At 47.4% G+C, this 23853-nt stretch overlaps 5 protein-coding genes across 5 annotated transcripts; 3 read left to right on the top strand and 2 right to left on the bottom strand.

The window, feature by feature from the left end:
• Window positions 1-5222: 5222 nt before the first annotated feature.
• On the top strand, window positions 5223-5720 carry PtA15_17A164 (uncharacterized protein; the record flags this gene model as incomplete). Its single annotated transcript, XM_053164251.1, has 3 exons — window positions 5223-5385; window positions 5482-5609; window positions 5676-5720. The coding sequence occupies 3 exons, from the start codon at window positions 5223-5225 to the stop codon at window positions 5718-5720; spliced, it is 336 nt and encodes a 111-aa protein (XP_053028237.1).
• A 6961-nt stretch (window positions 5721-12681) lies between these two features.
• Window positions 12682-15020, top strand: PtA15_17A163 (uncharacterized protein; the record flags this gene model as incomplete). Its single annotated transcript, XM_053164250.1, has 5 exons — window positions 12682-12875; window positions 12953-13329; window positions 13420-14254; window positions 14345-14662; window positions 14741-15020. The coding sequence occupies 5 exons, from the start codon at window positions 12682-12684 to the stop codon at window positions 15018-15020; spliced, it is 2004 nt and encodes a 667-aa protein (XP_053028236.1).
• Window positions 15021-15530: 510 nt separating this feature from the next.
• PtA15_17A162 (uncharacterized protein) lies at window positions 15531-16213 on the bottom strand (the record flags this gene model as incomplete). Its single annotated transcript, XM_053164249.1, has 2 exons — window positions 15531-15566; window positions 15839-16213. 2 exons carry the CDS (start codon window positions 16211-16213, stop codon window positions 15531-15533), a joined length of 411 nt encoding a protein of 136 aa, XP_053028235.1.
• Window positions 16214-16586: 373 nt separating this feature from the next.
• On the top strand, window positions 16587-17213 carry PtA15_17A161 (uncharacterized protein; the record flags this gene model as incomplete). Its single annotated transcript, XM_053164248.1, has 4 exons — window positions 16587-16714; window positions 16782-16847; window positions 16933-17040; window positions 17114-17213. The coding sequence occupies 4 exons, from the start codon at window positions 16587-16589 to the stop codon at window positions 17211-17213; spliced, it is 402 nt and encodes a 133-aa protein (XP_053028234.1).
• A 3632-nt stretch (window positions 17214-20845) lies between these two features.
• On the bottom strand, window positions 20846-21677 carry PtA15_17A160 (uncharacterized protein; the record flags this gene model as incomplete). Its single annotated transcript, XM_053164247.1, has 5 exons — window positions 20846-20865; window positions 20943-21020; window positions 21094-21231; window positions 21349-21417; window positions 21500-21677. 5 exons carry the CDS (start codon window positions 21675-21677, stop codon window positions 20846-20848), a joined length of 483 nt encoding a protein of 160 aa, XP_053028233.1.
• Window positions 21678-23853: the final 2176 nt, after the last annotated feature.

Below are 23853 nucleotides of genomic sequence, written 5' to 3'. Positions count from 1 at the left end.
CCTTTTAGATCTACATATCAATGTATAAAACACCATCCCTTATCATTACTCTTTTAGACATACACTCATCTCCAACACATTTCCACAGAAATGGATCAATAATTAATCATCCCCATAATGTATTATATTTGATGTTAGATTGATACAGGCTGGTCCATGTTTTTATAGATTCAGATACACACTGATCTGCTTGATTTTTCACTCATTAAACTCATCCAATTATTTACATGCTTGGAGTTGATGTAATTAACTGCTTACTTGACTTTGGAATAAATGGATGCTCAAATCTCAGTCTTTGATCTTCATTACTACTGGAATTGATTCCTCATGGATAATCAAAAAGCAGTCATGTTGTGTTTTTTGGTTTCATACACCAGGGGAGACTTTGACGCACTCTCCAGAGAGTGCCTGATTGTAATTTTATGTTGTTCTGGGTCTGACGTCAGTCAGATGTGTATTAGGAAATTATTGATAACTTATTCAGAAGTCAATGGGAAGTCTGTTATAATTTATGACCAACCTGCATCTCAAGGCAATTTTCAGGAAGATTTGGCACATTGATCTTAGTGAGGAATTCCTTGGGCAAAGCTTTTTTTGAAGAATTGGTCATCTGATCCATAGCAACTGATATATGGAGCTCCAAAGGCAAGACTCTGAGGTACTATTTATTAATTTACTCAAAAGCTGGGGGAGAAAATTGTCAAAGGGTATCTGAAAAGGGGGATATGTATAGGCCCACTGCGTATGTACCATCTAGAGCCAGGAGGAACGATTGAGTGGACTCTGGAGTGATTTAAATGTGGTAATTATTGCATGATTCTTGTAGTATTCTCTCAGAAACCTTTCAGAAAAGTTTGGGTCCTGGCAATTCAAATCTCTGTAGATGAACTTGATCATATCTGAGCTGAGCAGATGGATTGAGGTGTTCGTGCAAAAATTCACAAACCACAAAGGAATCTGGTTGATCAGATCCCTTTGAATGATGCCTTCACCAAGATTTAGCTGTAATTCATTGAATTCAACTGCACCTGGTTTGACTTAGTGATTGCCAGATCCTAACAGTCAGATGTATGCCACAGGTGAAACTTTGTTACGCTCTGCCATAGAGAAGAGTTTAAAATGAAAATTTCATTGGGCAATCAGGTCCCCCTTGAAAACTGGAAGTGTCTGACAAAAATCTCCAATGAATTATCACCTTGATGCCACCAAAAGGAATATTTTGATTCTTCAAGTCCCGAAAAAACCTATCTAAAGCTTTGACAGACAATAAATTCTGCATTGAGAGTTTGTCCCAATTCATCACTTCTAAATCCAACAATGCACCTCTTAGGGCTGTCACTGATTGTGGCTCCCAAACACAGGATGAGGATGAATCAATTTTCAAGGGGATTTTGAATATGGTGTGAGCTGTCATTGTGTTATGTAACACTAAGGAAGCAATGCCAGATGACACCACCACTGCTAGTCTGAGTCCTCTTGCAGTGAAATGATCAATTAGTGTGTTCAGACAAAGGTTTTGGCAGTTCTGCCAGGCCCAGCAATATACATCATCCAAGGACCCTGTTCCACTGGTCCGGAGTAAGCTTTGAGTATTTTTCATTTTGAAATTCAACAGGATCATAGCTCAGATCTGTTTCTATTGCTAAGACTTGTGAAAAATTGATCCATGAACTATGGTCTGCCATAGTTGAGCCAACATCTTCAAAAGACATAGAATTCTTCTTTAGCTGAGTTCAAATTCTGAGTTTGGTTAAGGCAATGCAATTTTCTGGTGTGGGTTCAATGCCTCCGGGAATGTTCCGTAAAGGGTACTTTGAATCATCACCCAATATACATATCAATGAATTTCTTGAGCAGACATTGCGGATTCAGTGGCGGGCTATGCACAAGCATCAGGTAGAACAGGGCTCTTAATCCGGCGGATAATATCCAAAATGACTCCTATTTGACTCTCAAATCTATGTTTTTGGTGGCGATGATGAAAAAGAGAGTAGTATGCCACGGCAAAAATGTGGGGGCCAAGTTGATTTCAATATCCTGAACCAGATCCAGAGATTCATCTCAACAAACCATTCCTACACTAAGTATTGTGGACATTTACATCTGTGTCAAAACGTCTTTCCTCAACTATCTTGTCCATGCAAGGACTCAACTATTGAGTCCTTCACTGTGCAGTACTCGGGACGCAGGAGGGGAGCAACTGGTCTCGCGGACAAGTCTGGTTCACAGGGCTGTTATTGCAGAGGGGGAACAAGCTAGCCGGGAGAGATATCAGTCGGGGGATCTCTGAGTAAGTACATGAACCAGTGGGAGAAGGAGAACAAACAAAGAAGAAAGGAAAAAGGAGAAGAAGGAGGAACAGGTTACCTAGCTGGGAGAGATATCAGTCGGGGGATCTCTGCCGGCTAGGAAGTGGGGAAGGACCGGAATATGTAGTCAGCTGGGAAAAGGGCCTGTGATCTCTCTTGTGAAACCTTGCGGTGCGCGGGGGCTTCACAGTCCACCACCAAGCCAACTTGAAGGCAGCCATGTACCGTGGATTAGCTGAATCAAGAGAGCAGAAAGAGGGAGAAAATTATGGGAATCCTTTGTGTTACTTCTGGCAATGTCGGTGATGTTAGCTGGTTCTGGCCATCATTGAGGCAAGTAACTGTGGTACATAGTGGTAGGAGTTGGTGCTGCCCGCTGCTTGGTTTGATCTACCACATAGGGCAAAATTGATGAGATGAGGGCACGGAACGCACAGCTCAGTTTAAGCAATCACCCAAAGCAGGGTGCCCAACGATTGAGTATATGTACATACTGTGCCTCGCTTGACCCGGTCTTTCATGTGAGGTGAAAGCGCAGCTCACAGGCCGACTGTGTTCACGTGAGCCGGAGTTCAATCCAGTTTCCAGAGCTCGGAAGTCTTGCATGTCAAGCCAGACTCTATCGAGCTAGACCAGCACACTCATGTGGATGCAGAGCTATGTTGCCAAGGAGCTCACACTATGTATTCATCCCTTACGGAAAATGAGGAAATGGTGTCAGATTGCCAGCAGTTCTGTTGTTTTTTGCAACGGGATAATCTTGAGGAGCTCACACTACGTATCTCTTACGGAAAATGAGGAAATTCTGTCAGATTGCCAGCAGTTCTGTTGTTTTTTGCAACGGGATAATCTCATCCCACATATGCGGTGGTTTCTTGGCACCAGGCCCAAACCAAGCAGCAGACTGATTGGAACGGCCAGCAGATTGGTCAAACCAAGCAAGCAACTTTTTCAGGCCAACCAACAGACTGCTTGGATTGGTGAAAGTTGCTGGGACCAAACAGGCAATTTTTTTCAGACAGGTGAGGAGACTGCTTGGACCAAGCAGGCAACTGACCGGTTCTAGGCAAAGGAGCAGACTGCTTGAACCAGCAGGCCTTTTTGTGGGAATACTGCTCGGATCAAGCAGGCAACTACTCGGATCAAGCAGGCAACTGCTTGGGCTGATGAAAGTTGATGAGACCGAGTAGGTTTCTTATTTTGGACTGGTCAGCATCATCCCATGTATTGTGTCACAAAATCCAAAGCCTACCTAATCGGAGAGCACAAGATAGAGGTTTAAAGACATGTTGAGAAAATTAACTGACCACAGGTCAGTAACGATAGAAATGAATAAGCACAAATTAAGTAGAAGCGGGTTTGTTTTGGATCGGATTAAGATAGTAATACAAGAGAGTGAATGTGGGGGCATGTTGAGCGAGGTAGCAACAATTTTGGAACAATGAATATGTGGAGGAGGGTTGCATTATGGAATAGGCAACTGAACTGTCCAGCGTCAGTGGCAAGATTGGTGCAGTTTAGGCGAGCAAAGCATAAAAGGCAAGGGTTTCGAGTTCAGTGCTAAGTACGCGAGGTAGAGGAGGGGAGATGAGATTGAGGGAAATGAAGTGTTCTTATTTTGGATTGAACAAAGAGTTGAGTTCCAGTAGGTTCTGGTCCTGGGATTGGCTTTTTTGTGAGAAAAGGGAGCAATAATCATTGAATTAGGCAGGGAAAGGAAGGAAATAGGGATACAGATTTAAGCTGAACAATAGGAGGATGTCCTGAGGAAACAAAGCAAGGTAAGTAGACAAAGGAAACAGATGAGACAAAAGATTCAGGCACCAGATTGAGGGAGAGATGAGCTTTTGGGGAGAGAGCAAAGGATATAAATAGAACGCCTCGGACAGCGGAGGAAAGTCAAGGCACCCGAGTTTCAGACTCACTATGGTAGCCTTCAGGAGGGGAAATGCTGGATTTTATTTTTCAAGAACTGGGAAATCTCTGTAGGAGATACAATGTATATGCTAGACAAAACAATACAATACATGCCATATACAAATACATGTATAGTATTTGTTGCACCGTTGTAGCTGGGGTCCTCTCAGGATCAGCCAACTACACATTTACACTGCAAGAAACACTCTAGAAACTGTCAACAGATGACATATGGCATATTATAGTGTAACTACCGTTTTAGCTCCACATAATTACATCATGCCCTTTCATGAACAGTCCTTGTGAAATGCGCACAGTGACTGTGCATTCTAGAGATGGCCAGTGGGTACCCGTTTGGCGGTACCCGGCACCCGTTGGCGGGCACCCGCCACTGCCAAGCCAAAACGGTGCGGAAGCGCCATGGCACCTCAGCTACCTGCGGTTGTAAGGGTCAGAACGGAAACCAGACATCCTCCTGATTGTAGGGCGTTGTACTCATATGGCCGTTATGTAGCCTTGGCGCATGGGTGTTCCTGGATGGTCGCCATCCAGGCGGGCACAGGGCGAGCCTCCCATTTACCCGCGCTCGACAGGGAGAGCGCCGGCCGGGCAGCGTTTCTCTAACAACTGTCTGAAAACAAAAAGTCTGTTCACTGTACTCAGGGGGCTTTCCAGGCGTATCGGGTCGTCTTTTCAACAAGATGTTCTCATTCGAGTCACCGCACAGTATCCAAACCCCTTCACCCAAGCCATGCCCAGCAACGTCCTACCACGGCGCAACTGTGAAGGGTCCAGTGGCAGGGTAGACCAGTTGGTACATATTTACATATGTGCTGGGATTCACAAGTCTTGATTTGTGAATATATAATCACGTTGCTCTTGAGCACTTTTCCCCCCATCCATTCCCCAATTTCCACCCCTCATTCCACCCCTCACCAGAACCAAACGCAATATCGCCGGTTACGTCAAATTTCACTCTGCGAACTCCATCCCGCCATGCACGTTTTCAAGCTCGCACTTCCTTTTTTTGCCGTGGTTTGCGGTTTCACACGCGGTGCCAGAATTATACGTGAGCCGCACGTGCTTTGCACGGGGAAACATCCCCGTTGCTTCTGCGCAGTGGACGCCAGAAATTTTGGGCCAACTGCAACATGGGCTGGTGAGTGGCACTTTAGGATATTGGTCACATTCAACCTCTTCACTTCAATTGATCATCCTGATCAATAATGTTTTTTTCTGTTGATGAATCAAATAGTTGTTGGTAAATGCAGACATTTGGGCGATAATAATTTTGTACCCTGTGATTACGAACCTGGATACCCCGGTTTCCCACCTCAGAATCTTTGTTGTGATGAAGATGTCATGGGACGTGGCGATCGAGCCGTGAGTACCATGTCATCATACCAGAACTCACCCGTAATTTTACCTGACTTTCGCTATATTCACCAGACCAAAGCGGTAAACGAACATTGCATAATGAGAGATCCTCGTTGATGAACCTCGAGCCTTGCTTTTGGAAGACAAACGGTACCCGTCTGCGCAAATAACGACACCCCGGACGGTCGACCAGCGTCGAAGTAAAAGGAAAAAACGGGGCATTTCTTTCCTATTGTCATGTGAACTTGAAGATTTCAGCGCATCTTGATTTTTACCGTTTCCTGTTTAGCTCTCTTGTAAAAAATCCCCTTATCCCTATTGCATTGCGGAGGCAGATACGTAAATTCCTAAAAAAAAAACTTGACTCTGCATGCATTCTCATCAAAAACACATAAAAAGACTTGATTCTCTTGTAAACCAATCCATACCTCTTTGTTTTCAGTTATGTAAAAAGATACTCCAGACGTAAATTCATGCTACTGATGAGCAGTTCCCTTGACCAAACGAAACCCTTCCAGAGATTAAGGTTTGTCATATTGCTTCGAGATTTGAATTTCTGCAAGCAGCATCGAGTGACAAAACCCCGTCAACTAAATTCTAATCATAGCGGGCCCATCGAGGAGGATGAGCTTTCTGTGTCCGCCAGTGAAGAGACAAACGGAGCAATGAATCAGATGAGCCCGACCGATCGAGCGGTGACGTCTGCTACGAGATAAAAACTATTCATCAGTCTGGTATACCTTCCGATTTTTGAAATCCCTCTAGGTCGATGAGTCTGCCGTATCTGAGGCCAAAAATTGGACATTAGTCCGAAGTCCCTCTTCGGTGGTCGCGCTTCGCGCCAGCCGGCCAGGCTGTACCCTAACTTATCACGAGTCCCTCGCTTCGGAGGGCCCGGGTGTAGCCTGGGCTGGCGCGAAGCGCCCCTCGCGCGAACCGCGAGTCTCCGAAGGAGGGACTTGTGACTAATGTCAAAAACATGAGCCTCCGAAGGAGGGACTTGTTAATGGACGACAAGCGGGAGGCAAACAACCTATGGCAGCGAGGATGCTGTGAGCTAACAGCAAACAGTCAGACGGGCTAATCATGTGGAGGCACACCTATGGCAGCAAGGATGCTGTGAGCTAACAGCAAACAGTCAGAGGGGCTAATCAGGTGGAGGCACACCTGCAAACCAAGTGATGAAGCTTGAGTGAGTTGGTTGGATAGACAAGTAATGAAGATGGATAAAGTACAACGGAATGAAAATGATATTGAACTAAGTACATTGACATTAGGGCTGTCCTGTCTCATCAACCTAAACTCAAACCTAACCGGTCCAAACCCGCAGCACGGTAAATGAGAGTGTTACCGTATTTGAGGTGCCTCAATACTTGTGACTAATGTCAAAAATTTGGCTTGAGAGCTTGAGACGCCTTGGCAGGGAAGAAATAAACTTTGAGAAAGGCTTGAGTATCACTTCAAGCTTCTTTTGAGCTTTTGCATAACGGCTGCTAGCAGTTTCTAGATTTTTTCTTACAGTTTTATTTGCTCCACAAATCCTGATCAACATAACTCAGTGATATATCTTTTTGAATAGCACCAGCACGCTTGGCTGCGCCACCAAGGTGGTTTGGAAAAACTTCTTGGTTGCAATGTGGTTTCTGGAATGGAATCTGGTGGAATCTGGGTTGGTAACCAATTCTCTCAGCAAAGAGGTTCTAAAAACTGTGTGGCAAGAGAAAGAGCATCCAAACAGTTTCCTCCAAGCCAATTTGATTTCAAAATATTGTTAAAGCCACCTCTGGTGGTTCCAAAAATATTTTAAAAATTTCTGTACAATTTAGTGATTCTGTGATTTTTTGCACTGATTGTAGTGTGCTGAAAAATGAGCCAAATAATTTAGTGCAAGCGCAAGAAGCTCACCACCATAGATCAGTGCAGCACAGCTGGGGGAGAATTGTGCTATGCTGCAGTTTTTTGAAGCGTAGTAATTTTACCTGGCCTGGTACTGTTGGTGCTTGCTTTGGGTACGTTTGCTACACGCCAGGCAGGCCATGTGCGGCACAATAGGGGTATTCAAAGTTGGTTGGGTCCAAATTGCATGGACATTTGCCAGCTGATTTTCAAGGCTTTTCTTCAACACCAACTTGCAAAAAACCATTCAAGAAGTGTTGAAGCTCTGAACTTAAGTCAAGGTTGAGAGGAAAGGGGGAAGGGCCTGAGGAACAAAAAGCTCAGAGATACTCTGAGTTAGACAACAAAAGGGGCCAAGGGAGCCCTCAAAGAGGGAAAAAAACTGCTAGCTTGCGTGGCGGAAAAGGGAACATGCTACAAGAGATTGTATCCAGTAGAGACTGTTGTGATATGAGCAATGGATAGATTGATAGTATTCCACCGGTTCCCAGTCAGAGGGGAAGTACCTTCTCCTCCGGGCTGAGCCGCAGCCAAGTAGGCTATGTGACATATGTCACAACACCCACCCCCTCGGAAAGGCTCAAAGAAACCTGACAGGGGGGTCCAACTACATACAAACATGACAGACAGTCACCACGGATGTTTGCTCAGCACTTGTGTGCAAGTGCCTTCACCCCTCTCTTTAGGAACTCTTCAAGATCTCTTGCAGAACTTGACACCAATTTATGTGTAATTTTGGATTGAATTTATGCTCAAGTGTGTCTGAACTGATGCTGAATCTTGTATGAATTCATGTTGGACATGGTTTCATATCAACCTGATATCCACCCCAACTGCACTATTTGAGTAATTGTATCTTTTCCAGAACCTGTGTTCAACTGTATTGCAAAGCAATCTCCATTTCTGAGCAGAAACCAGATTTTTCTTGATGTAATAATATACTTTCATTGATCATGTGCTTATTATGCCATCCACACCGCTCAAAATGTGTTTTCATATATGAAAAACAAAAATTTTGGCTTGGTAGATATACCTTTGTGATGAAAGTGCATAAATTCAATGAATCTTCTTTCTGTTTTTATCACTCAAGATATTCATAGACTTGTGGAAAAAAATTAACATAGTGGATACTTATATCTTTTGTATTGATTGATGCTATAAGCATCACATACTTTGAGAGAAAAGGTGATTTCCTTCTGAACTAAGCTAGCTTCACTCACTGGCTATCCCCTTGATGTTTTATTTTTGCATCAAATGATAAAAAATTGCTAACTGATCAATCACCATAACCACCTTGTGATCTTGCAGGTGGCAGATTGGCATCTCACATAATTGTTTTAGCAAATTTTATGATTTTTTTCACAAGAGAGTTGGAATTCTGGGCTAAGTTCAGGGGAGCCCCAGATTATCCAGGGTTTCTTAATCAATTCAGAAAGTCCCGACAAAAGAATGTGTGTACATATAGGTGAAAATATATATAACTCTTTTAAATATTTCATCTAATATTCCAGTGTTGCGTGGGCACTCAGCTCAGCATTGCTTGGCTGCGTGGTAATATAGGTGTCACACAAACGTACGGGCGTACAGTTGTGGGAAAACTCCTCCCAGCTAGCCCGTCAGAAAATTCACACTGAATTCAAACCAGATTAAAATCATGATTTAAGAAAAACTGGCATATTTTTGGCAAGGATAAGATACCTTCTCCATATTATACCTTGGCCCAAGGGGACCAAGTTCAAGCAGCATTGATAATTACTCTGTCACCTCACACACCTCACTTTGAATTCTGTGTGTGCTGAAAATTATAAGAAGAATGTTCCAGAGCAACCTGTAGGGTATGGGTTTACACAGAGGTTAAAAACCCTCATGGTCAAAAAATTCTTATCTTTGGTCAAAAAATTCTTATCTTTGGTCAAAAATATAGATTGAGTAAAACTGATCATACAGTTGGGCTGGGTTTCAACATAGTTATGGTGTACATTATACGGTTGCATTACACAAAACATCTGGCATGATTCCAGGTAACATCAGTATAGATTGTGCATTACATGACCTGGTCTTTGAACCAAGATCAGACCAACTTCAAACCGACTTCAAACCAGTAACTAACAAGGATCGGACCAAAACTTGGCATGAATTGTGTGAAGGCACTTGTACACAGGTGCTGAGCAAACATCCATGGTGAGTAGTTGGAAAAAGATCATGATAAAAAATAAAGAAAAATAAAGTGGAAACTAATAGTAATTTTCAGTGTTGTAGGTGTAGTCCATATCATTGCAAAAATCACTTCCACTATTGTCGTAATCACCAGATTCAGATTGTTGATAGTTGTATTGCTTGTTGGCCGGGGCATCTTGATGATTATTGAGATCAGAATTGTAATCTTGAGAGTGGTCAGAGTTATTGTCTTCATGATAGTGTTCAGGGTGATCTTGTTGAAGATTTTGATCAGAGTGATTGTTGACTACATCTGGATTTTCTGGTTGGGGAAGAGGTGGTGGTGGATAAAGATAGGGAAAAGGGTAGATTGGGATTGTGAAAGATAAAGCCGGAGGAACGTTTGGCTGGGATTCTGAGACATGCTGGTGTGAGATTTCAGTTGGCTGATAGATATTGTGATGATACAGGTGAGGAACTGGAGCATGCTGGTAGGGAATCAGCATGGGGTGAAATGGAATCGGAACAGGTTGAGAAGTCATTTCAGCTGGCTGGTACAGAATTGGATTCAACTGTATCATAGTTCCGGTGTTTGTAGTGACAGTGGTATCAATAAGATTGTAACAGTTGTTGTTGTTTATCTCATCTTGAGCACAATCTAAGGAGGTAGTTCCGGGGTCTTACAGTGTTGCTGGTGTGAGGTTTGGTTGAAAGTGAGTTTTATCAAAAAGTTCAGATTCATTGGTGTTGAAGCAAGCACTTTCATCTCAATTGGTAGCGCACAAAACAGAGAGTTCTTTGGCATCAGAAAGAGTGTTGTCAACAAGATTAGACTGGATATTGGCCTTGTTTTTTTTTTTTTAATACATGACTGAGCTGGATAGAATTTGAGTTCCATTGGTACCACAAACGTCAAGATTGGATTATCACTTGCTGGGCCTAGATCGACATCCAAATCTGACTGATCGTCCGGTTCTTGGTGATTTCCAAGCGCGGATGACAAATTAGTATCAATCAAGTCGCAGTTGTTATTGGCAACCAAGTTCTCAACATAATTTGCGCTACAATCTTTGTCCTGAGATTCCTCCGGCAAGCAATGGTCATGTTTGCAAGGGTCTTCAACAGCAGGATGTAGATCCTTTGACCACATGAGAATATTGTTCCGGTCAACATTTTTGTTCTTGAAAAATTGAGATTGGTCTCTGACAATAGCAGTTGATTGACAAATAGACAGAGGACAAGCAATACCATCAAGGCTATGATTGACATCAGGCTGACATTGCTTTACCAAGGGAGCGGACAGCAGGTTTGGACGAGTATTTTGGGATCTACAAGGACGGGTTTTTGAGTGTGTTTCCTTCCATGATTGTGAACAAAGAGTTGGTCGCTTGGGCAATGGCTGCTCATTGAAACCACCAAGGTGGAAATTTCCAGACATTGATCTTGCTTGATTGCAAGTTGGAGCGGGCCTGTAGGGGTACAGAGGTGTCAAACTTCCCAGAACACAATTCAGGTCGGCCATGAAAAGTCAAATCCAACCATAAGCGCCGTTAAAAAGCCGTTATTCTTTGTTGGGATTGAAATAAGAGGGTGAAAAAACTGGTATTCTTCTTTGGAAAGATTTTTTCTTCAGCTTCTGGCTGGTATTCAGGGGCAAGACACCTTTAAGGGCTCATAACCTGTTGTGATATGAGCAATGGATAGATTGATAGTATTCCACCGGTGCCCAGTCATAGGGGAAGTACCTTCTCCTCCGGGCTGAGCCGCAGCCGAGTAGGCTATGGGACATATGTCACAACAGAGACCTCAGGGAAATGCACGCAGAAGCAGATGGTGTTTTGATTATCCAGATGAGCAGACTTTGTAGCTATTACAACTGAGGGAAAAGTTGTGGGCAGAAGGTGAACAAGCATATTCATCTGGAGGGAGGAAAAAAGAGTGGAAGATGTGTGACAGGGAGAGAAACGGACCCTGGGAAGTTGCAGTTTCAACAAGAAGGCTTCTTGGGCAAAGCACAATGTGGCTTACACGCACTTTTGAAACTCTGTGTTCAAGATCTCAATTGAATGTCAACTTGCAAAACTGCATGCAAGTCACACCTGACCAAGTTTGAAACTCCTGAATGCCCCCAACATATGTCAGGTGTATCAAATATATGTCTTGGGCCAAGAAACAACCAGGTGCCTGCATCCACTGGGGCTGTCTCTAGCGTTGTCCCAGGCAGAGCTGAATTGAAGCTACAGCCATTAGGGGGGTGTGCAACCGCTGCACTGCGGAAAGTGCAGGCTGCAGCGCAGCGGTTTTGGTGTCTGCTTTGCCGCGCTGAAAGTAGCAGCCCCACCCACTGGGCTACCGCTTCTTTGGCTGGAGAAGACGCAGAACAGCAGTGGTCCTGCTGTGCCACTGCTTTTCGGGCTGGCCCCATGGCAGTCCCCCACTGCGCTAAAAGGTGGCTTTTTTCTAGCGCAGCACAGCGGTTGCACCCTTGGTTCACAATTGAACTTGACTAAACTTTGGAGCTCAGTTTAAGGCCTTTATGTGCAAAAATTCAAAATTTTGGTAAAATCCACAATAGCAAGTGATACTGATCAATCAGTCCAATTTATCATTTTATTTTTTTAAAAAAAAAAACTTCATATTCACCTTAAAATTTGTCCTAAAGTTTTGTAACTTTCAATGGTGAACCTCCCCTATTAAAGCTGCAGGATACCACTTCAGTGATTGTTATTTTTTCCTGGTGCTGAGCAGTCAATTTTTGGAGTGGTATATGGCCGGGGTGTGGGCAGGCTTGGAAGGATTTAGGCAACAAATCCAATGATGGGGTGTGAAAAGAAGGAATAATCGGACATGGTCCCCAGCTGCCAGCTAAAGTATTATCAAAGACTTAGACAGTCTTCAACTCTGTTTAAGGCTGATTCCGAACCAAATACTTCTAGCTCTGCTCAGCTGCTGTAGATCAAGAAGGGAAATGGGAAGTTATGTATGTACATGTGCTGAAAACATCTGGAGGAAAGAATGTGCATGCATGGCATTATCATCACGAAGGGCGGTTCAGCTTGCTTTTCTCGAGGAGAATGGGGGTTTGTCAGCCGGCGGTTGGAAGTTGGCCCAGCGTCGTCAGCAGGCTGAGGTAATCGCCAGATTAGAGTTCGAGCTCAGCCCAGAAGGTTCAGTGCCCACCACCGACGACCATCCACCATGCCCCAGCCGAGCCCGCCCGCGCCTCCAGCAGACCAGCCACCGCCCGCGGGAGCCAGCAGCAGCAGCAGCACCACCATGCACCCGTTCCCGATCAGCACGCCCCAGCTGTACACGCCCGCGGGTGCCAAGCCGGGCGAAGCGCCCCGGAGCGCGTTGGCGCCGCTGAAGGACCCGAGCAACCGGCTGGAGCCGACGCAGCACCCGGCCGGCCACCCGGCCGGCCAGCCCAAGCCCTTCCCGCCCCCCACGGCCGAACCCACCATGTCCGAGCTCCTCGCCGCCTCCGCCGCCCTCCCCGGCATCCCCGCCTTCAACCACGACGCCAGCGGATTCATGAGCGACGTCCGAGGCGACAACGGCCTCGTGAGCTGGCGCAAGGGCCAGGGCTTCCGCGCCTGGGAATCCGCTATCCTCGCGAACCCCGAGGTCCAGCGAAAAGCGAACGTCGCCCAGCTCTACTTCTACGACCATTGTCAGTCCTTCCCCCCCCCCCCCCCCCCCCCCCCCCCCCCCCCCCCCCTTTCTCTATGTCTTAAGCTGATCCTGACTGGGGCCTATCCAGATTTCGATCTGTTGACTTACTTGAACGGCCGCAAGAAGCGCTTGGCGCTGTTCCGCGAGTCGGCGACCCGCCCGGAGGTCGATCCGGCGCAAGCGGGGATGGAGTGGCGGTCGTACTGCGGCCGCGAGCGGGCGCTGTTGCGGAAGCGACGGACGAAGCTGAAGCTGGACTCGTTCCACATCATCGTCCAGGTGGGCCAGGGCGGGTACGGCGAGGTGTATCTGGCGCGACACAAGCTCTCGAAGGAGGTGGTAGCGCTGAAGAAGATGAAGAAGAAGACGCTGCTGAAGATGGACGAGGTGCGGCACGTGCTGACGGAGCGGGACATCCTGACGGCGACGAGCAAGTCGGACTGGCTGGTCAAGCTGCTGTACGCCTTCCAGGACCCGGACTACATCTATCTGGCGATGGAGTTCGTGCCGGGGGGGGATGTGCGGACGCTGCTGAACAACTCGGGGGTGCTCAAGGAGGAGCATGCCAAGTTCTATGCGACGGAGATGTTCGTGGCCGTCGACTCGCTCCATCGGCTCGGCTACATCCATCGCGACCTCAAGCCCGAGAACTTCCTCATCGACCGCTCCGGCCACATCAAGCTCACCGACTTCGGCCTCGCCGCCGGCGCCATCAACCCCGGCAAGATCCAGTCCCTCAAACATAGACTCGACGAGGCCAAGGACGAGAACCTCCAGCTCGGGCGCTCCACCGTCGAGATGAAGACGATCTACAAGACGCTCAGACTCCAGGAGCCCAGGTATGCCGACTCGATCGTCGGCTCGCCCGACTACATGGCCATCGAAGTCTTGCGGGGCCAAAGCTACAGCTTCTCAGTCGACTAGTTGAGTCGCTTCCCCCCTCCAGCACACACACACACACACACACACACGCACAAGGAGACTGATCCCCCCCCAAAAAAACACACCCACAGCTGGTCATTAGGATGCATCCTGTTCGAGTTCCTCTCCGGATACGCGCCCTTTGCGGGCTCGAGCCCGGAAGAGACGTGGGCGAACCTCAAGAACTGGGCCCGGGTCCTGCGCCGGCCGCACTACGACAAGCCGGAGGACCAGATCTTCAACCTGTCCGACGAGGCCTGGCTGGCCATCGTCGGGCTCATCAACGCCAAGGAGAAGCGCTGCTCGTCGCTCGACCACGTCCAGCGTCTCGCCTTCTTCGCCCACATGCAATGGGACAACATGCGCCGCGTCGTCCCGCCCTTCATCCCCTCCCTGGACTCCGAAATCGAGTACGTCTCCCTCCCCCCCCCCCCCCCCCCCCCCCTACCTCCTCCAAAACACTTATCTCTGTGTGTGTGTGTGGACAGTGCGGGGTATTTCGACGACTTCGGCAACCCCGAGGAGATGAAGAAGTACGGCGAGGTGTTCGAGAAGGCGCGTGCGGTCGAGCTCGTCCAAGAGCGCGACGCCCCCGGCGCCGCGAACAACTGCCGCGGGGTCTGGGTCGGGTTCACGTTCAAGGGCGGCAAGACCGCCGAGCTCCTCCGCGGCGCCGTGCCCGCCGACGACCCCCGTCTGCCGACCAATCAGGCCCGCCATCCCTTGCTCGAGTTCGGCGACGACGACGTGCTGGAATGCATGTTCTGAGTTGCCGCTCTCTTCCTCCTGCATCTTCTCTCTCTCTCTCCTCTCGTTCCTCGTCTTCCTCCCCGCCTCCCCCCTGGCCAGCCTTTTGGCTGCAGGATGGCTGTATACATGTCGGCCCATCCTTGCTTCATCCAGGCAGAGAAGTCTTCCATCCACACCATCTCTCTTCCCTCGTCCGCCGTTTTGTAATGGCTCCCGAAGTAGCTTTTCTTCCTCTTCTTATAATTATCTATGTTCATGTCCGCAGAAAAACACAATAGATTCCTCTCGTCTCTCATCTAATCAACACGAGAAGAAGAAACCAAACACGAACTTTTTCATTTTTTTCTCTTAGTTACGTAATCATCGGTCGCTCACGCTGTTATCAACACTTGTCTTTTTTTGATGTGCATAGTTGCGTGCATGTTCTCTGGTTTTGTAAATTCATCTCTTTTTTTTTCTCTAGTCTTTGAATACAGAAATATATAATTCTAATTATACTTGTTCGGACTTGGTATTATGACGCAAAGCTCACGGTACGGTTGTGGTGGCAGGCCATCGGTCATGCTGTACCCGGGGGCAGTTTTTAAACGCGATGGGCTGTCGGTCGAGATCAGCCAGGGGTTTTTCTGGGCAGGAGTTGGTCGATGCGCAAGGCCAAGCGGAAGTCTCGGGGGGTGAGTGCGTTGCAGGAGTGGGTGCAGAGGGAGAGCGTGAGGTGATTGAAGTTGGAGATGGAGATGTCTGGATGATGCTAGACAGAGGCGGGCAAGGAGGCGGGGCGCAGGGTCAGCAGGAGCGCAGCGGCAGGCGGATTGGAGGGGGCAAGGGGGACTGACGTCGAGCTCGGCGGCGAGTGGGCGGAGATGGTCGTGGAGCCAGGCGAGGACGGCGTCCCAGGAGCCGAACGGCTGGCGCGGGGGGAAGTGTTTGCGGAGGACGACGCCGGGCGGGTGGGCCCGGGAGTGGGCGTGCCATCCGGAGGCGCGCAGGGCGGCGTACCGGGGCGTGTGGAGGGCGTCCTGGACGGCGTCGAGGGTGGTGTACATGCGCGGGAGCTGGGTGCCGGGCGCTGCCAGCCCGGGCCTCGGCTCGTGGTCGCTGCCGTTGCCGTTGCCGGAGGAGGAGGAGGAGTGCGCCCGTGCGGTCGTCCTGCCAGCCCGGGCGGGCCTGGTGCTCAGCGCCGCCAGTGGGGTGCTCAGGCGGCCTGCCATGCGCGAGGTGTGATGCGAATGGGGCGTGGCTGGTGCTCGCTCGCTGGGTGCGCTCGGGCCGTCGCTGTCGTCAGGCGCAGGAGGTCGTCGTCCGGCAGCCTGTGCGGAACCTGCTGAGGCGGTGGTGGTTGGGGGCAAGGAGCCCACGCCCCGCCCCCCCTGAGCCCCGGCCCCCCCGTGAACGCCCCTCCGCCCTGCCACTCCCCCCTTCAGCCAGAGGACCGCGCGTCGCGTCGCCCATATAAACTGCTCCCTCTCCCCCCCCCTGCCTTCCCTCCGCCTCATCCGCTTCACCACGTCGAGTTCTGTCCCCCCACCCCAGAAAGTTCTGTCTCCACCACCACCACCCTTCGTTGCTCTCCACATCCTCCCCATGGCCCGCACCAAGCAAACCGCGCGAAAGTCCACCGGCGGCAAGGCCCCCCGCAAGCAGCTTGCGGCCAAGGCCGCCCGCAAGTCTGCCCCCGCCACCGGCGGCGTCAAGAAGCCCCACCGCTACCGGTCCGTCGCTGCTCTTCCCTACCCCCCGCACCCTGTCCCCAGCACTGACCCCTTCCTCATCCACCAGTCCTGGCACCGTCGCCCTCCGCGAAATCAGACGCTACCAGAAATCCACCGAGCTCCTCATCCGCAAGCTGCCGTCAGTCGTCCCCCGTCCCCCTCCCCCCTGATCCCCCCTCTCTGACCCCCCCCCCCCCCCCCCCCCTTGCTCGCTGCAGGTTCCAGCGCCTCGTCCGCGAGATCGCCCAGGACTTCAAGACCGACCTCCGCTTCCAGTCCTCGGCCGTCATGGCCCTCCAGGAGTCCGCAGAGGCCTACCTCGTCGGGTCCGTCCCCCGCTCCTCGTACCCCCCTGTCCTCCCACTGACCCCCATCCTCCCCCTTTTTATGTGCCCACAGACTGTTCGAGGACACCAATCTCGCCGCCATCCACGCTAAGCGCGTCACCATCCAGCCTAAGGACATCCAGCTCGCCCGTCGTCTCCGCGGCGAACGATGATCCCTCCCCCCCCCCCCCCCTACATCCCTCTCTCCTCCGTGTCACTCCACCCCCGGACTTATGTGTGACGAAAGAGAGCGACAATTAAGAGAAAAACCCATTCAGTAGTCCTTGTCATGTTGTAGTCCTGTAACCCCATCCGCCCGAAGTACCGCTCCCGATCACATTGAAATCCTATGCGTCCGTTTGAATCCTCTGCTGCGCCCTGGTGTATCTGACCGCTGGTGCAAGGCCTCAATGGTCTCCCCCATTTGGGCTCTCATACGGGAGCGCATGACAACTTGGCCCGAATGGATACCCTTCTAAATGATGTCCCGCATTGCTTTCTTGATTATGCAGGCGTTGCAAAGGAGTGATCCGCCGGAACTCCTGCATAGCAGCCGCATCGCATGCCAGTTTTCCAAAGCAAGAGATGACGAATAGATGGCTAGATGCGCAGCACGCCAAGCCATCAGGCCCTCAGACCCCCAAAGATCTACACTTCAGTACACTTTTACAGCGGGTGTGTGGAGTGACAAACCCCAGTTTTTTGGGGTCAAAATCCCACAGGATCCAATTCCGCACCCAGCCTCAGACTGTGGGCACAAGCCGCTCTGTGCGACAGAGGCCCTGCCGGGCTGCCCCCAAACCTACCCAAGTCCCTCTCTGGCCCGAGGCTTTGCCAGAGGGACTTAGATAATACCAACGCTTCTGGCCCATAGTTCCCTCGTGCCAACCTTCAAACACCCAGAGACATTTTTCTAATGCTTGTCCTTGCATAATTGTGCTGCTCCTGCTATCCTGAGGCCAATGAGTTTGAGCGGTCTGGATACAGCAGGTCCACAGTGCGGACTTCATAATTAAAAGCCAGTGCTACTTAAGCATCTGTATGTGATAAGAGCAATCAGCAGATTTTTTTTTTTGAACCATGCACATGGAAATAAAGGTACAAATGCCCCAAATAGGAGAATTTTTGTGGAAATCATTTGGGGAAAAGATGTGAAGATGGTCAGAATTCTGGCCACCTTGTCCGCTCACATCCTTCCTGTTTGACCCAGTGGTATTTCATCTTCCTGTCCTGTCTGGCCATGTGGCCTTTGTCCTGTTGTGAGCCTGAGTCTCTTGTGTGACAACAGGACACAAGAAGGGGGACACTGATTGAATTTCTTGGGATAAAGAAATACAAGCAGTGGAGAGAAGAGGAAGAGAAGAGAGAAACTGAGAAGAGGGAAACTGAGAAGAGAGAAACTGAGAAGAGAGAAACTGAGAAGAGAGAAACTTGATCTGTTTGAGTTATGATTTAATATGGACCAAGCTCTACTGGGAAAAGTAGGCTGCCAACTGTGCTAGAGATGCAACAGTCTCCACTCACACCAAGGAAACGGTGGTGGGAATCAGAAGTAGGATGACTACTCTGCTCTGGTTTTAAAGGTCTTAACAAGAGATAACCTGTGGATCTTTTGATGCAGAAGAGAGAAACAGAAGCAGAGAGAGAGCAGTCAAGAGCAACAGAGTTTCCTCTGAGATAAACAAGGTCAGTAGAAGAGGGTACTTACTGTCAATATCCTGTGGTGATACTGGGAGTGAAGTGGCCTCTGGTTAGTGATCCTGGGTGTCTCTGGGGTATGGTTCTGGTGTGCTGAAGTCTGTATACCTGACTTGAAAAATTTTCAGAGTTTGCTTACATAATTACATATGTACAAGTGGTTGGCGCGCCTGGTAGCGCTGCCACGTCACAACTGCGCATGCACGCCATAACTCAAGAACTCAGGGAAGGAGTAGAGTTACAAAGAAATGGTAGGTTGTAACTAGGGTTAAAATTGCATGGGAAAGCAGAATATGAAGTCCAATGAAAAAGATATGAATTAATTCATATGTAAAAAGGTAGAAAAGGCAGCTTTTAGGTCAGCTGTGTTGGCTCTAAGGCTGACACCTGTCCTGTCTGACCAAGTGGTCAAATCCTGTCCTGTCCTGTTTGAACAAGTGCTCCATCTGTCCTGTTCCCTCTCCCTGTCCCCTGTCCCCTGTCCCCTTTTCCTGTCACCTGCCCTGTCCCCTGCTATTGTGGTTAGGCCCCCCTTTGGAACTTGCTGGGGGGCCCTCGAGTTGTCTGGTTAAAGTCCGCTCCTTGGACATGAAATAAAAATCATCGAGTCTGAGCACTTTTCATCTGGAACCACCCTGGTCCAACGCTCCTCGGTCCAATCTTGATCACTGCAAGATTGTCCTCCCTTCATCGCCACCTTCTCTTTAGCTGAAATCTTGAAAAAGATGGTCAATCTGCAAGACAAAAGGTGTTACCCACACTGGGATGTGCATGAAAATTTAAGAAGAACTGCTCACCGTGGAGTTCTCAGACCCGCTGTTGAAGTGTTTCTCCAGCTGGTTCCAGGAGCAAGGGAATATTGGTGTGCCTGTCAATATCCATGAATATACCCCCCTTTCCATTTAGAAGCTTTGTTTTGGCCTCTAGGCCAGGCATTTTCCAGTCAGTTGTAGGTAAAGTTTCAGAAATTGTACCAAGTGTAGTCATGTGCTAGGCAAGGTGTAAATTCCGAAATGAACAGCTATTCACACTTCCAAATTGAAAATTATTTGATGGCTCATACCTTGGTAAAAATGGTAAGGAAAAACAAATCTGGTATCTTCACATTTCATATTGCTTGGAGTACAAGTCCACATTACGCAGGTCTTCCTAGCTTTGACACTGTTTGATACTTGAAGAATACAAATTGATTTCAAGCTACTTTATGCCCAATTTGAGATGGGAATTGGCATGACATAAATATGCTCAAAGAATTCATCTGGCAGCTGGCTGATCCTCTGAAGTTTCTATATTTTAAAGGAACTTTTCATAATTTGATGTTATGTTTGTTTTGAATGAAAAAATTATGCAATGCAAAATATTCCCTGTAACTTGGCTGATTATATATTTGAGCCTAAGTATAGGTAAATTATTGGCTAAAATTGTGTGCCTTGAAGCTCAATTCCACACTTGTGATCATGATGAACCCAGCACAAAACTTCAGCAGAGAGATATTCATGTGTTGGAATTGTGTGAAATATTATTCCAAAACAACTTTAACTAAAGTTACGCCTGTGTTGGGAATAAAGTGAACAAAGAGTCAAAGTCAACATTGAACTCACATCAGACCTAATGCAAAATGTAATTACGGCTTGGCACTCTCTAGAGAGTGCAACACATCCCCCCTTGTGATTATCACTTGCAGGAGTGAAGGGGCATCTGTATCTGAGTCTATAATCATTTCTTTCAGCATATTTAGGCCATGTTATCAAGTAGTGGGGGGCTCTAGCACTATCCTCCTTTTCATTCAAAAGCTATGTCTATTTCACACTACTATCTACAATCATGGGATATACAAAAAAATACAGTTGAAAGGGGAGAACAAGAAAGGAAAAAAAAAAACTCAGCATTCATAGCAAATGATTTAAAGAGAAATTCTTTGGTGATTTACAAGGGGGAGCTTCTGGAAAGAAATTTCTGTGGTCTATTGGTAAAAAATACAACATTGTTAGGCAGGTGAATAGTAATCTTATTTGGGGTATCCAAAGGTGCTTTGTAGATTCATGAATCACATGTGGGAAGTCTTTTGTAAACATACTTCTACATAATCTTCCTACCAAATTCAAAACTAACTGCACCCGCTGCAGGCTGGTTGTTTCAAGAAGGTGTGTCATTCAATGTCAGTTTGTGAGTTATAAATTAATGGTGAGATAAGATGTACTCACTTGCTCTTTGAGCATTATCATCACTTGGAGTGCTGAAAGGGCATCTGTAGGTGAGCTTATCCTCTCTACTTTGAACATCTGCATGCCATGTTAAAATGTTAGGTAGTTGCACAAGCACATATCAATGAAATTAGTTTTTACAATCACCCACCAACATATCCCTTTACATTATTAGCGCGATAGAATAATGCTGTGAGAGTTTCGCGGACAGGTTTAGTAGGGTCTAGGTCCGGTGAGTTCGGAGGGCTGCTCTTGTAAGGTGAGCATTTCTTGAATGTAAATTTGTCCCCTGATATTAAGTATTGATACATTTGTATTGTGGAATCAAATCATCAATGTAATTAGATTTCCAAAAATTCACTGACACACCATAGTAAAAAATATGAAAAACAAAATGAAAGCTCACAGGGAATGTTTTTGATTGTGCAAGTAGAGAGGCTGCACGCGTATTTCTTGTTTGCCTTGTCGGCGCAACCTATTAGTAGCGTACATGTATTTCAAAAGGTTTAAAGGTTTTATAAACCGGTTTGACATATAAGTTATATATCTATGCTTACTAGTTGAGTCAGCAGCACTAGCCCGAGGATCCGTATTAATCCTGGGGTTGAAAAATCTATCGCATGTTTGAGTTGTTGCTTGGGCACTAACAAAAAGCAATTCCGGATGGAGCGTGATGATAAGAGCGAGGACTAGAAGGGTGCTATGCAATGTCGGCAAAAAATTCATCAGGGACATTGTTGGTTGATTGGACACGATGGCTCAACGATGATACCGTGAAATTTTTTGGATTATTTGTTAGGTTGAAGGGTGGGTGGGCTTTGTCTATGCTAAGATTCTTGTTGAATTTATAAGGTTCTTTTAAGGTCAAAGGGTGGGTGGAGTTTGTCCATGCTGGGGTTACCGTTCTTATAGACATTCAGGGGGAGCGAGCTTGACACCAAAACCGGTTCCCCACATGTGCTTCGGTCTCCAACCTAATCAGTGCTGCTCGGACTCGGTAGCGCTATCAATTTCCAAGAAACACAAAAGTGGCGGTCCACTCCTGCAACAACCACCTCGATCTTCATGATATCCAATTAATGGAGGAAATAGAAGCAACCGAGAAGCGGGGGTCAGGCAACATATTTGGAAACCGACACTCGTGTCCTAAGACGCAAGAGTCACCAAGTATATATGAAGAGCTTTGCAGGGCATGTGTCTGTCACTGAACATCAGTACCTCAAGACTTCGGGCCCCGTGGATGTTGAAGGGCTGCAACGTAGTGCAGCAACTTGGTAGCCAAGCCGTCAGCGGTACTGTTCATTTTTCTCAACAAATTGAGAGTCCTCTACCGACTTGTTGAAGGACTACAACATAGTGCAGTAGGGTGCCGACTTGGTATCTAAGCGGCCGGCGCGCACTAGCCATTGGATGACTTCCCGTCATCATTTAGAGAGCTCTAGATGCCTCTCTAAATCTTAAATTAAGACACCTATCAAAAACTCAACCAGTGCACATGAGAGTAATGAACTGTAGGGCTAGGAAAACATTTCCCTTTTTGTCAAAAATTAAGAATTTGGGTGTGTAAATTGAGATCTGGGAGGCTCCCAGACTCGACGGGAAGTCCTCCATTTCTCTCTACAAGGGTAGGCTGAACTCGCGAAGCAAGCCACCGTCAGGAGGGACTTTTCCGCATCACCCCAACTGGCCCGGCAACATTAAATTGTGATTATTTTTCATTGAAAGTACCCTGGATGAACAGGAATGTGTGGGTTCGCGACGTAGGTTGTTTTGGACAGATTGAAGGACCCGTTGAGGTGGGCAGATGTTGGGCTGAAGTTTGGTGTGGGTGATGAGATGAGGTAGATGTGCTTCAGGGATAATGTGCACGTGTGCCGTGCTAGCTTACTCAGATCATGAGGTATGTTGTACCTTTGGGAAGTGGAGGAGGCATGTAAGGATGGTTCACATTTGAAATTCTTCAGCAACACAAACTTTTTAAACCAGCAATGCATTTTGCATGAATTCAAAAGACCAATAGTTTATTTCATCAGGTCCTTTGACATGAGAGACGGACACATATATATAGACAAAGAAAAGAAAGTGGGTGACATCCTGTCAAGATCTGCGGGCCTCCCAGAAGTGATCTAGAGACCAAAATTCCCTGCAGAGATCTAAACTTTCTGGGTCTAAACCAACATACGCAGGGGTCCCGGATTGCAGAGCAAGTCATCCAGTGATCTCTGGTTTGTATGTACCTAAGAGCAGGATTGTGAACGTGACAAGGAATAGGACAGTAAACAAGAGGGAAATGATAATATGGACAATGAAGATTGTAAAGGTCTTTGTAGCAATGGAAAGGAAGTGAAATGGACAAAGGAGAATAATCAAAGTATTGGGAAGATGGTGCTGATGTGTTGAAGTGAACAAGTATCTGATTTGAGATAGAGGTAAAGCTCTGTTGATGGAATGGGTATGGGTGAGAAAACATTGGTTGCCGTCAAGATAGGATGAGATTCAGAGTGGAAATGTGGTGTGGTAATTGGATAGCCTTAGGAGAACTGTGACAAGGAAAATGACAGATGATTGAAGTGCTCCTTTCATAGGATTTTAGAGGAGGATGAAGAGCACTCTTATTATAATAGGGTGGGAAGTTATCCAGATGAAAATCTGTCTGCAGCTGAATGTAAAAAGCTGTAGAGAGTGGCAATAGAGTTGGTATTGTATCTTTGTGTTGCTTGATAGTCCTCCTAACATATATTCATTTTATTTACATATTGGCTCACTGGCTGCTTCTTAATCATTAAATATAGGTCAAAAATTCAGTTATCCGTGACTATTTGCTTGGATAACTAATTTCAGGTTTCTTAAAGCCTATGTCTCCAAATTTGAAAAAATGATTCATTATAACCAAATGAAGCTTTTTTTATTT

Source organism: Puccinia triticina, chromosome 17A, assembly GCF_026914185.1.
Source record: "Puccinia triticina chromosome 17A, complete sequence".
Taxonomy (NCBI): domain Eukaryota; kingdom Fungi; phylum Basidiomycota; class Pucciniomycetes; order Pucciniales; family Pucciniaceae; genus Puccinia; species Puccinia triticina.
The sequence above is the reverse complement of the archived record's forward strand: the minus strand, read 5'-3'. Positions and strand labels throughout refer to the sequence as shown.